Source organism: Scardinius erythrophthalmus (genome assembly GCF_964197995.2).
Source record: "Scardinius erythrophthalmus genome assembly, chromosome: 11".
Classification (NCBI taxonomy): domain Eukaryota; kingdom Metazoa; phylum Chordata; class Actinopteri; order Cypriniformes; family Leuciscidae; genus Scardinius; species Scardinius erythrophthalmus.
Window position 1 is genome coordinate 11,182,106 of NC_138231.1, and position 12,636 is coordinate 11,194,741.

At 37.3% G+C, this 12,636-nt stretch overlaps 2 protein-coding genes across 5 annotated transcripts; both read right to left on the bottom strand.

The window, feature by feature from the left end:
- Nucleotides 1–2,739: 2,739 nt before the first annotated feature.
- heca (hdc homolog, cell cycle regulator) lies at nucleotides 2,740–8,308 on the bottom strand. 3 transcript variants are annotated; one of them, XM_081377809.1, is made up of 4 exons: nucleotides 7,897–8,308; nucleotides 5,360–6,469; nucleotides 3,351–3,505; nucleotides 2,740–3,254 (listed from the first exon to the last, which is right to left on the bottom strand). In XM_081377809.1, exons 1-4 carry the CDS (start codon nucleotides 8,051–8,053, stop codon nucleotides 3,090–3,092), a joined length of 1,587 nt encoding a protein of 528 aa, XP_081233935.1. In that variant the 5' UTR covers nucleotides 8,054–8,308; the 3' UTR covers nucleotides 2,740–3,089. The 3 variants fall into 3 exon arrangements, with proteins under 3 accessions (XP_081233935.1, XP_081233934.1, XP_081233936.1); XM_081377808.1 differs by having other exon boundaries at nucleotides 2,755–3,254; nucleotides 7,861–8,308; XM_081377810.1 differs by lacking the exon at nucleotides 7,897–8,308 and adding an exon at nucleotides 7,455–7,738 and having other exon boundaries at nucleotides 2,755–3,254.
- Nucleotides 8,309–8,558: 250 nt separating this feature from the next.
- On the bottom strand, nucleotides 8,559–11,854 carry abracl (ABRA C-terminal like). 2 transcript variants are annotated; one of them, XM_081377709.1, is made up of 3 exons: nucleotides 11,635–11,854; nucleotides 10,831–10,899; nucleotides 8,559–10,066 (listed from the first exon to the last, which is right to left on the bottom strand). In XM_081377709.1, exons 1-3 carry the CDS (start codon nucleotides 11,699–11,701, stop codon nucleotides 9,882–9,884), a joined length of 321 nt encoding a protein of 106 aa, XP_081233835.1. In that variant the 5' UTR covers nucleotides 11,702–11,854; the 3' UTR covers nucleotides 8,559–9,881. The 2 variants fall into 2 exon arrangements, with proteins under 2 accessions (XP_081233835.1, XP_081233836.1); XM_081377710.1 differs by having other exon boundaries at nucleotides 8,588–10,066; nucleotides 11,522–11,643.
- Nucleotides 11,855–12,636: the final 782 nt, after the last annotated feature.

The window sequence follows — 12,636 nt, forward strand, 5'->3', positions numbered from 1 at the left end:
TAATAAGCTCTGCTGCTTTCTTCGACCCTCTCTGTCTCTGGTCCTGGGCTGTGTGTGTGTGAGAGGAATGGCCAGCGGCTAGAGCGGCAAAAGCCAGTGCGTGCTTCTTTTACCGATATATATATTTAACAATATCTTTTGCATTTCTAATCCAAACAACGTCAAACTTGGCACTGCACTGCACTGACTCGTGCCCGTAGCGAGACACCTGTCAAACAGCGTAAGTGACTTTACAGATTTAGGTAACATCCACAAATGAATAAGCGCGACGATTCAGGGAGCAGGATACACAGTGAACTCCGAAAAAATGCTACGCTTGAGCAAACAGTTTGTGAATAGGTTACTACAAATGATGACCGTGAATAAAATATAATATTCAGAAGTAAACAGTGTAGCTGACAGAGTGTTTATGTCAGAATGTTTATTTTTAACCACAACCTTCTTGGGGTCTCCGATATATTTACCGATATCTTTTGCATTTCTAATCCAAACAACATCAAACTTGGCACTGCACTTACTCGTTCCCGTAGCGAGACACCTGTCAAGTTTGAAATCCATCGGACTAACGGTTCGAGAGATATGCGAATAACAGACATACTGACTGACTGACAGACAGACGTTTCTGTAATTTTATAGATATCCAGCCCTAGCAATAACAATAATAAAGAACCTTAAATTATATTCTGGAAAATCTTTTAGAGAAAAGAGTTAGATTCATGATGAATAATGTTAACTTCTGTCCACATTTAACTCTTATTGCACACCATGATTTTTTTCCCCAAGCAGCAGCAGTTTCCATGGCAACAGCCATAAAAAGGCAAGCCGCTTTCATGCTTACACTGTTCAGAATGATTCCATGTCTATACCTGCAAGTAGATGTATTGACCTGCGTTTATTTATATAAATGCTGTCACATCATTTTCCGTTCTGGGTTACACATCCTGTACCTCACAGAGCTTGTACACATACTAAAGCAGTAGAGCAGATTTGACTAGATACCCATATCGTTTGGGCAAATATGGTTCTACAGCTTCCCTATAAGTGCACAATGAAGCCACTTTTGTCCTAAATAAATGCACTAACAGACACAAACACATATCTTCTGTTGGAATAAACTAGATTTTGTACAAAAAAGAAGAAGAAGAAAAAAGAAGATTCAGAGTAAGTCAGAGAATATTATACCTGCAGGCAATCCCAGCTTCTAACAGAATGTGAATGTATCAGAAGTCATGGTCATGAGTGGGAATGAGGAAGCCAGAGGGTCTGTACTTAACGTGACCTTTAGCCTGAAGCATAAAATATAGATGCATTAAAAAAATACACACATTAAAAAATGGTGTTCACTATGCTTTGTGTAGCCAAAAGTGTAAACTTCAGATTGTCTGATCTTAAATTACGTTGTCTTTGAAAACACTGCTATAGGGTTAGTTAGTATGATGATGTAAAAGTGGCAGAGGGTTACCTTTTTAAAGATGTATAGCCTACTGTCCTAAAGACAGTTAATACGCAACACAAAAATAACCTTTTAATTGACTTTTCACACTACATTTTCTTGAATCCGAGGGGATGTTTACGCGACACTGTTTTCAAATAAAAACGGAAAAGCGTTTTGGCAGTTAATTTACACGACAATGGCATTTTGGCGGCCTGAAAACGCAAACTTTTGAAATCTGGTTACAAAATGCAAATTTTTGTCTCCATGTAAACAACAAAAACGCAAATTTGTGAAAACGATGACGTCGATGTACAACGATGATGTAGCCCCGCCCCTTTTCAGCGCTGCACTCATTGTGTTCCGGTTTGTATTTCCACAGCATGAAGGTAAGATTTTACGGATTTATGAATGAACCGTTCGTTTTAAAATCTTCCATACATACTGACATTTGTTATGACATAACAAATGACTGTGCTTGTTTCTCTGGCGCATAAGGTCTATAGGCATGTAATGTCTCTTTAAAAAGTGACATCGCCAACTACTGGCCTGGCATGCATAATACAGCGTTTTTAGTTGTTTTCGTGGATCCTTGAAAATGTTCCTTGTTGGATCATTTTGACAACGTCGTCGTCTGTATGCGAAAAAAGCAAAGGAAACACGTTTCCATTTTTAGTACACATTGTCGTGTAAGCACAACTTGAACATAGCTAAGTTGAGTTCACAAGGCAAACGATAGTCTAAAATACTTTTTATTTTTGGCTTCTGTATGGTAGTATAATCCTCCTTATATATATTATCTCTAGGAGGCTTTAAAATTTTTTTTTTTTTGCAGAAATATGGCCAACAACAGGCCAGCAGATCCAATGGTATGGTAAACATTAACTGACAATTATAGATGCTTGCTGTATGAATTTTTATGGATGCTTTATCATTATACAATAACAAACATGCCTTAGTTCCTGTTTCCACAAGAGTTATCTTTTAAAAATGTTAAATTTTAAAATTAGATATTAAAATATCTTTTAAATTTTAATCTAAAAAATTATTTATATATTTCTCTCACTCAATAAATGGCTTTGTTTTCCAAGATTCACAAACCAAAGCTTGTTCACATAAGAGCACCTCTTGATTACTTTATCAAAGAAGCTGCTTCATCTGCAATAATGATGTTCATTGAGCATTGCTATTTGATATGGAAAACAGGAATTATGTATACAGGCTCTGGGCGGAATGAGATTGAGATAAAAAAAAAAAAAACCGTAAAAAAAAAAACTGACCATGCCTTGGAATAATTAATAATTACTCTGTGAAAAAGGAAGGACCCTTTTATGTATTTTATTGTTTTCTTGGTTTTTGTACAAAAGAGCAAATTTGGCATACAGAGATACATTCACTTGTCACAGTATTGTTGTTGCTTTGTTTTTTTAAATGCAAGCTCAAACATTTCAAGGATGGCGTTAGAATATACGCAAAAGCACACCCTTTCTCTTAATAAAAGACGTGCTCTCCGACGTAACGGTGTATGCTTCGATTCTTTCTATTTTGTTCCTAAAGAGAACTAAGCTCACATAAAGTGTCGACAAGAGCCCAAAATAAGTAATTCTATGAATAGAAAAAACAGGGAAAAAATACTAGCATGCAAATGCAACTTTTGTCAATAAGCTTCAAGAACTTTGAACGAAGAGAATGGCTTTACAAAGTGATAGTCCAGATTGCCACAGTGAGGACACTGCTGTACATTGCTGTACTCTGAGAAATACTGCATGCCCACACGTACATCTATGACCGGTTTCCCACAATGCTTGCAGTTGAGCCGTGCCTAGGCAGACAAAGAGGAGTGACATTTTAGTAATATAGCAATATGTAATATTAAATGATATGTTATATTGTTTCTGAGCATGAACAGATTCATTACCTGGCAGCATGGCGATGCCGCCAGTATGTCGTATGTGTACATTGTGCCCAGCTGGTGCCAGCTTCCATCCCACCTAGACTTGCACTTTATACACACGATTTTGTGTACTCCTTCCAGGCAGTCCACACAGATGGCATAAAGGTGCATCAGCCTCCCTTTAGAACATAAACAGAAAACCCTTTTAAACTGCAATTAGCCTCTAATTAATGAAAATATATTCTAATAGGGATTTAATGATATGCCATGATCAAAGCATTATTTTCTGTCACAGCTGCTTTGCTTCTTTAGAAAAAAGGGTTCATTTTATTCCCAATCAATTTGGTACTTTGCCTCACAATCCTTGCTTTAGTCTTCAGCAGCAGTCATATTTCATTCTCAAATGCTATACTTGAAATGTTTTTGCTTTGGTAAAATTATTATCACGTAGAGTTTGTCAAGAGGACTCAGCTCAACGCCATTTAATAGAAATGGTGAAGCTGGAAATGGAAAGGTTTTTGCTATTCTTTCTATTTTATCTGAAATGAATGGTGTGCCTGCAACGCAATTCTTTCTAACTAGGGCAAAACAAAAAAACAGACTCAACAAAAAGAATGCGAAACCATGTGGATAAGACTCTTATGACCCTCTTTTATAAATCTTACATTGAGTCTGTAATCTGTATTAATATTTTCTATAATATGTTGGTTTGGCAATCTTACTATCAAGGCTAAAAATGCTCTGTCCAGAATAGTGAAGGTAAGTAGCAACATTTTAGACGTTGAGCAAAGTAGCCTCACCGACCTGTACAATAGACTGGTGGTACGGAAAGCCAAATGTATTTAATCAATTAGAGCCCATGCCCTTTACTCTGAGTTTGAGACCCTCCGGCTCGCGGTTTCCATTTCCTTTAGTTAAGAGCAATAGATATACATACTCATTTATTCCCACAGCCATTTCTCTGCTAAATTTAGGCAATGGAGGTGGTGAGTAGGATCAGCAGGATATTCACGGTCAGTGTATTGTTTTTACATTACATGTTTTTTAATGGTTGTCTGTCCGTATACCTTGCCGTAAAACGAATTGCCCCCTGGGGGACATAAATAAAAAACCAATCGACAAATACCAAAAACAAGGCAATGACTGACATTTTTATTTTAGGAATACTGATAATATCATTACCATAATAAATACATCAATACTACAAATTTGTCCGATAATTATTTTCACGTTATGGCTGATAATAAATAAATGGTCAATTTAAAATTCTATACTTTTTTTCCCCCTCAAGTTAAAAATAAAGCATTAGATTTGCTAGAGATTACATGTAGCAGTGTTACTGAATTATTAGTGTTTTTTAAGATTAACAGATAATAATAGATAATTAGATGATGGCAAAGGTAATCTAAATTAATGTAAAAGAAATAAGCATGAACTATTAAATATCCAATATCTGCCAATACTGATCAAATAAAATAAACAATTCCAAATATCATCCAGTAACTGATATGATACTCATATATATATATATATATATATATATATATATATATATATATATATATATATATATATATATATATATATAGATAAACACACACACAAACACACAAATATAGCAAATATATATATAAAAATTCACAAAAATCTAACGTTTCATCAAAGTAAAACATTCTCGTTATGAAATAAATGTTTTTATCCAAAACACATTATATATAATTATTTCATAATATTTTAATTATAAATATAAAATGTCATAAATTTGATAAAACATTGATGATACTGAAGTGACTGCACAACAAAGTTTGGAGACTCTGAACATATGAAGAGAAATTTTATTGAATGTAAACAGAATTACAGTTGAAATGAATTCTGTAAATCTTTGTAATTTATGAATGAATTCATTTAGATTTCAACAGATATTCTTTGCTGTGCGAGCTGAGACGTTTATGGGACACTAATGAAGAATAACTTTCCCACCCTAATACTTTCAAGAGAAAACCCTTTGGAGTGTGAATAGTGGATTCGCTCACCTTGTAAGTGGCAAGGTACATCATACTCAATCTCATCATGGCGTGAAGGGCTCAGGAACAGCGTTCCATCCACTAAAGGGAACTGCTCGAAGATGGGCAGGGTGTGATGGCAAAGGGCACAGTTCACCACATTGCGGTGACTCGCACTGAGCGCAGAGAGGATGAACTTCCTGAGATCCTCTCCCTGCCCGGCTTGGGCATCGTCCTCCATTCGCACATGATATGTGTTGAGCTTGTGGCGGGGAATGTGTGTGAGCAGCTCTGAAAGATCCAGCCTCCTCAGGAACTGCACAGGGTTGTCTCCGGGAGAAAGTCGAGGGAGGCACATGTTGGCGGCTCCCTGCTCAAGGTGAGCCCCACGTGCCACCAGACCTCCGGACAGCAAATGCCTCCTGTGGCCTTCAGTGTGAACCGCATTCTTTAGAAACTCGCCCAGGTGCCTTGAGCTGCGCGGGCCACCGAGGGACGGGGGGAGAAAGGAGGCGAAGCCCGACGGAGGGGACTGAGCGGGGGATTCGCATGGGGAGCGGAGCCCATGGGAAACCCCGCCGATGGCATTGGGAGGACCGGCGTGACATCTCTCCTGAGAGTTCTGCCAATCTACCGATTGTCTGCGAGACAGTTCCTGACAGGAGCCACGGTGAGCTAGCTTATGGCTTGCAGATGATTTCCCTTTCTTGGGCTCATCGGCAACTTCCGGCCCAACTCCGCCGCAAGCACCACCTACGGAGGCACCACAGCTGGGCTTCCCGCTCCCTTTCTCTGGCATCTTTTTCTTGCGCTCGTCATGCATGCGTTTCACCTGGTACCAGTCAGTGTCTTTTTTCAGGTGTCCCTGGCCACAGCGACAGGAGCAGAAGCGGAAGGCTAGATCGTAGCCCTTTTTGGTCCACATGTTCTGTCGGCACTGCTTCTCGTTCCAGCTGCGGGCCCGGCCGATGCAGTTGAACTGCACCAGGATGCTGCTCTCCCACTCATAGAAGCACTGCAGGTGCATCCAATTGCCGTAGGGGCAGAGTTCACTGTTGCACACCACACGCTGGTAGTCGTCCTTCTCAAGGTCAACGGGACGGCCCAGACTGCACACTAATGGGGTGGCACATGTGGCCTCTGCCAAACACAATGAAGATTATATTAACTTAAGCTTAATCACATAAAAATGACACTTCTTTCATCATTTACTCACTCTCATGTGGTTTCAAACCTGTATGACTTTCTTTCTTCAGTGGAACAGAAAAAGAGATGTCAGAATTTTGTGCTTTCATTGTAGGTGAAGAAAGGATGCAACGAAAGTAAACGGTGACCGAGCCTAACATATTTTTTTTTGTGCCCCAGGAACAACATGAGAGTGAGGAAATGATGCCAGAATTGACATTTCTGGTTAAACTGTTGCTTTAAGGGAAAATATCTGTAATGCAGTTTACAATGGCTTATAAATACACTAAATAAATATGTACATCTATTTATGGATAGTGTGATTCAAGCTGCTTTATTGGCAGAATGTTCAATGTCAGTACATTCAATACATCATTTCAATTCACAATAACTCTGTGGGTGCAAATCCCACTCAAAAAGAAAAAAAACATTACACAACACTCCTGTGAATGAAGTTGAAGTGTGTATGTGTGTCCCATGAGAGACAGAGAAAGACAATTATACAACACAGAGTTCCAGTCTTCACATTTGATTGAACAGTGCTGTTTTTCTGTTTGAATCACTCCACTTCAAAGTGTTCACTACCTTTCAAACCAGACTAGTAAAGCATAAAGTGAAAGAACTGTAAAAGTTCTATAGCAAAGCATGTTGGTGTTTTCTCTAGCTCAGAGTGAGCTTTTCTCACTAATGTTAAAATTCTCGCGATGTTAAACTTAAAATTAAAACAGAGTGGATCCGGGTGGTTAAATAACGTTCTGCTCCTCTCATAAAAGTAGTTCCAATACAGCTTTCAGTCTATGCATTGATTAATGACACACAAAAGTTTTTTTTAACGATTTTTGTTTGTGGTGAAGACATTAACAAACTAATTGAATAATAATAATAAACACAATAAATATCATGCTGTAGTACTACTAAATATGAAAAGAGGTATGATTACCTGCGCCCTGACATTCCATTGTTCATAGCTGCCACTCAAAAGATATAACACCACTTCCATTTCCTCAGGAGCCATAGCCATTCAATGCATTATTAAACACTCTACCTGCTCATCATTACGGTGAAGATATGACATGCCATTACATTACACTACACAACACAACACAACACAACACACACACACACACACACACACACACACACAGCATTTTATCTCCAAATCACATGCAACTCTTTGCCAAGTGTATTCACCCTTGAACAAGGCCTACACAACCACCTTACAGTGCAGGACGATAAGTGGGAGTTGTAATTATTCTGATGGCGATGACACACACACAAAACAAGTTGCTACAAGTGAGAGAACGTTAGAAGGAAGGTAAGGCGCGCGCACTTTCAGGGAAACGTACCGTCATATAGAACATTCACTGAAGTGACGTTCTTACCGCTTATGCTGTCGCTCGGCGGACCCGCTGTCGCTCCAGTCAACACCGAGGCAGTTCCTCCTGTAACCGCAGACGCACAGGCTCCATTTTCTTGCTCGTCCCCGCTACTATTCGTGCGTTTATTTCTCTTCCCCTTGTTGCTTTTTTGGTTGGGCATAATGGAGCGCTCAGTATGAATGCAGCCTGTCAGCGACCGCCATCGAGCATTTCTGCGGATATCATGTCGAGGGTCCTTGACGAATCCACTGCGAATTTTAATGCACGGTAGATGCAGATGTTACAGTTCGATTATCATCCTCCAGATTTCTGCAGGCAGTCTTGACAGCAGAGGTACACCATGAAGAAGGCGTGTCCCTCTCTTGTTTTGATTCCTGCTCTGAAGAGAGAATGTTCCTCTGGCCCCGCCTCCATCTCTGATCCAGACCCAGTGCTCGGTTATTAATAGCGCAGACTGAAGGGAGTCCCGAGCAAATAATCGACGACACACTGCTAAAATTATTTGAAAACCAAAAGTGATGAACGTGCTATTTGAGCAGTTATCTTAATTTTGCTGATCATGGTTAATTTTTTTTTAAACAAGGTCCTAATTAGGACCTAACCTAAGCTAGACGCCATTAGAAAAGTTCTACAAAGAACCGTTGACTCGTTTTTGACTTCGAATTCAAAATCAGGATCTCTAAAAGTCCAGTTTAACCTGGCTCATTTATTTCAAAGGTAAAAACAACATAGGCTTTTAATTGCACCATTCAGGTCTATAATCCAGTATTGGTCATGAATTTGAAAGATAAAGTGTTTTAAATCCAGTTCATTTATTTATATGACAGAGTTTATTGCAATTTTCAATAAACTGTCTCCAGCCATTAAGAAAGCAGATGAAACATCACAAGACAGAAATCAAAGACAGCAACACAGAAATCCACATACTACAAATTGGAAATTTCAAGTCAGATTAAAATGTTGAGGTATGGATGCAGTAGATTCATACATTTATCTATAAAAAAAGAAAATGAAAAACTTTTTTCAAGCTTATTCATGCTATATAGAACATACTTTTTTTAAAAACTTTTGCAAAGTAATTCATTGTTCAAAATGAGTGCCTATGTGATTTCAGACACAGCCTCTAGTTTCTATTCCTGAGCGTGAAATGGCACAAACTGCACCATTAGGAGTCCTATGTAACATTTGTACAGACATAGAACAAGAATAGCACAAGAACAATATGGGGATGTTTGTTTTCACAAGAGCTTTATAAAATATCACCCAGGATCAGATCAGATGATTTGTCAAATTTGGTTCATTTCATTCCAGAAAATCATATAGCAGATAAATGTTACTTACTAATCATATTTATCAGCCTTTGACATGTTTTGGCACATATAACTTGAATGACTATGCATGAAATGAATAATTTCACAGTAATGGTACTGCAAATCAAACAATCTCATGATTACTGTTGAAAGAGCAATTGTGCAGTTGTTATACACTCCTAAAAATAAAGGCCCTTTTGATGGTTCCATGAAGAACCTTTAACATCCATGAAAACTTTGAAAATGTTTGTCACACTGAGAAAAGAAAATGATTCTTTTTAAGTACTGTTTACTAAGGTTCTTTGGGGAATCAAAAATAGTTATTCTATAGCATCGCTGCAAAAAAAAAAAAACTTTATTTGTAAGAGTGTAGGCAGAATTGAATGAAATGAATTCATTCAAAGTCCCAGAAACATAGTAACATGATCATGCACACTACTATAACTGTTCTGATATATTTTAATGATATGGCTGTTTGAACAGGGAAAATTGCTACTTTTCAAAACAAACGTGTGTGCAAATCACTCCCCTGAGAGAAAAAAAAAATTGCTGTATAAAAATATTCCAATGAAGTATACAAAAATGTCACATTCAAGTATATTTCCATATCAAAATGTAGCAATGACATGTCAAAAAGATTTGTACTTTTTCACTCAGGTTTAGAAAAGACTGTCAAACTCAGTCCTGCAGTAATATGACATCAACGTTGTCGTGAACTCCTTGCAGTAGTAGCTCCCCTTCAAAAGTGATGATCTTCTTTCGCTTGGCCGCTTTCAGCGTTCCGACCAGAGCCTCAAAGAGGTTGGCGCACTGGTCATCATTAAACAAGACTCCAAATTTGACACTGATCTTTCCATCTGCGTCTGTGAGACAAGTAAGAGTGGTAAAGGTTCGCTCTAAATCATTCATTAAAAACGCTGAAAGTCTCACACGTTAACATTTATTACTTGTTAAAGCACTGAGACAACACAGAATCAGCGTTCGCAAATCTCAAGAAGAGCGAGCGGGATGAGGAATCATCAGCCTGGTTTGAGTGAATAGGAAAGCCAAATACCACAAAGACACCTACATTTGTATGCTGACTAACAGAAACTAAACTCATCATGCAACAAAGAATTTCTGATCATACAAGAACTTGGGATTTCAGAATGAGCAGTACAGCTCCTATTTCAATGTTTTAGTTTAAGCATTATATTTAGGCCACCAAACCAATATGAGATGTTCTTCCATTAAAGCACAAGATGCACTTACGATCATTTTCGAATCATGCTGCTGACATTAATGCAAAAAGGAGACACCAAATACTAAGACATTTTAAAATTAATGTAAATTTTCAATTCAACATTTTAAATTGTTAAAGGGATAGATCACCCAAAAATGAAAATAGTGTCATCATTTACTCACCCTCATGTTGTTCCAAACCTGTATGAATTTCTTTCTTGTGTTTAATAGAAGAAAGAAACTATTACAGGTTTGGAACAACTTGAGAGTGAGTAAATGATGACAGAATTTCCTTTTTTGAGTGAACTATTTGTAATGGGAAAAAAGGCAAAAAGATGCATTTTCACTAACAATTTTAGACTTTATCCCAAACAATTGTGTTGCTCTAAAATAGTACAGGACTTACTTTTACTGCCCAGTCGACGAATCTCTTCAATGAGCAGCGTGACTTCATGTTCCACATTCATTTTTGACACTGAAATTATACATGCATGTTAGTAGTGTAAAGGCTTTCCTTTTTTATTAGTCATTGAAAGTCTTTATTAAGATATAGGCATACTGATATTCCTGTTATCTATCTTAGAGTCTGGAATAATACATAATCGTTAATTTAATTGCGTCCTGACAATTAACAACAAACATGCTGAATAAATTGTTTAAAACTGATTTAGACATGCACGTTCTATTCACTATTTATTTAGCGCCCTCTCTGGACGAGATGAGAATTGCAACGCCGCACCCTACCGGCTTATTGCAGATGCTGAATAGAATTACTTATCTTAAATTTTGATTAAGGAAAGAATACGTGTGGCCTGTCTGCATGATTAATACCATAGCGTGGGTTAGACATAATGAAGCATAATTAATAAACGCCTGGACGGCTTTCACAGCTGAGCACGAGGATTCTCATTTGATCAAGCAATGCGGAAGTGCCGAATCTTAACACGGAAAGTGATACAAATGTGTGAAAAATTGTGTTGAAGCATTTTGTGAATCACACAGGATTTGAATCTAATCATCACGCAGATTTAATTCCCTGAAATACACACAAATAAACAAACAAACAAAAAACACTTGTGTGCGTAAAAGGCACTCACACCGCATTAAAGAGGCTTGATTCCATAACTCCACTGGGAAAACGTGTATTCGTTTAAATTGTTACTTTAAATCATAAAACATTTCAAAGTAGTTATATGTTCGACCTACTTACCTCTGTGGTGTTTTTGCTCCGCCGCTCTGCAGACTATAGGCTGATTGAAACGAGAAAGCGCAACCATAGATGGCTTTGTGTGTGACGTCACATTAAACTGCCCCCTTTAGATTAACCTAGTTAGTAAGTGATTGTTAATCTACAATGAATTGTTTGATACATTTGGAATGGCAGTAACCATAATACTATGCCGCTTGGATGCCATACCTTTTGCTTTAACAAGCATTTAAGTGGATTTGTATGTGCTTATGTAAAACATGTTGACATGTTGATTAAACTGCTGCTGTAATTGGCATCTGTAATTTTAATGATCGAAGTCTTTGTTCCATAGCTTGTTTTGACAATTGATATGCAAACAATTTGCAACTAAATGTTAATTTTATTAAATCAAGAAATATTTATTCTTATAGATATGTCAGAAGAATAAAATACAAGAACTCGCTTATTTATTTTAATATAATTGACATTTACAGCAACATAAAATGTGTCCATCCATAAATGTTTGAACTTCGTATGAAATTTAATTTACAAGACACCAGATGGCAGTAAAAAACAATTTATTGTTGATAGTGCTGGTTTGTGGCTTTGTAGCCAGAGCTTAATAAATTATTTTTGTGTATTCGACAATTCGACTTTAATATAATATTAAAATATATAAAAATATGATTAGATAGATAGATAGACAGACAGACAGACAGATAGATAGATAGACAGATAGATAGATAGATAGATAGATAGATAGATAGATAGATAGATAGATAGATAGATAGATAGATAGATAGATAGATAGATAGATAGATAGATAGATAGATAGATAGATAGATAGATAGATAGATAGATAGATAGATAGATAGATAGATGTTTTCTTTAATGGTATTTAAATATTGATATTCATGCCGCAGAAAAGCGCATGCGTACGAAAATCCCGGCCGGTCTTACGCAAGGAGCTTTTCTTACGTATGTTTATCGACGCCCCTTTGATTTGGGAAATGTGGTTTTAGG

Bases quoted from the DNA above. Each gene is read 5' to 3' on its own strand.
- heca (XM_081377808.1), bottom strand. From the start codon at position 8,053: ATGCCCAACCAAAAAAGCAACAAGGGGAAGAGAAATAAACGCACGAAT. The intron at 3,506-5,359 runs GTGAGCGAATCC...TATGTTCTAAAG, and splicing joins TGTACCTTGCCACTTACAAG to GGAGGCTGATGCACCTTTAT. The intron at 3,255-3,350 runs GTAATGAATCTG...TTGTCTGCCTAG, and splicing joins CGGCATCGCCATGCTGCCAG to GCACGGCTCAACTGCAAGCA.
- abracl (XM_081377709.1), bottom strand. From the start codon at position 11,701: ATGGTTGCGCTTTCTCGTTTCAATCAGCCTATAGTCTGCAGAGCGGCG. The intron at 10,900-11,634 runs GTAAGTAGGTCG...GTATAATTTCAG, and splicing joins GGAGCAAAAACACCACAGAG to TGTCAAAAATGAATGTGGAA. The intron at 10,067-10,830 runs GTAAGTCCTGTA...CTTGTCTCACAG, and splicing joins TCGTCGACTGGGCAGTAAAA to ACGCAGATGGAAAGATCAGT.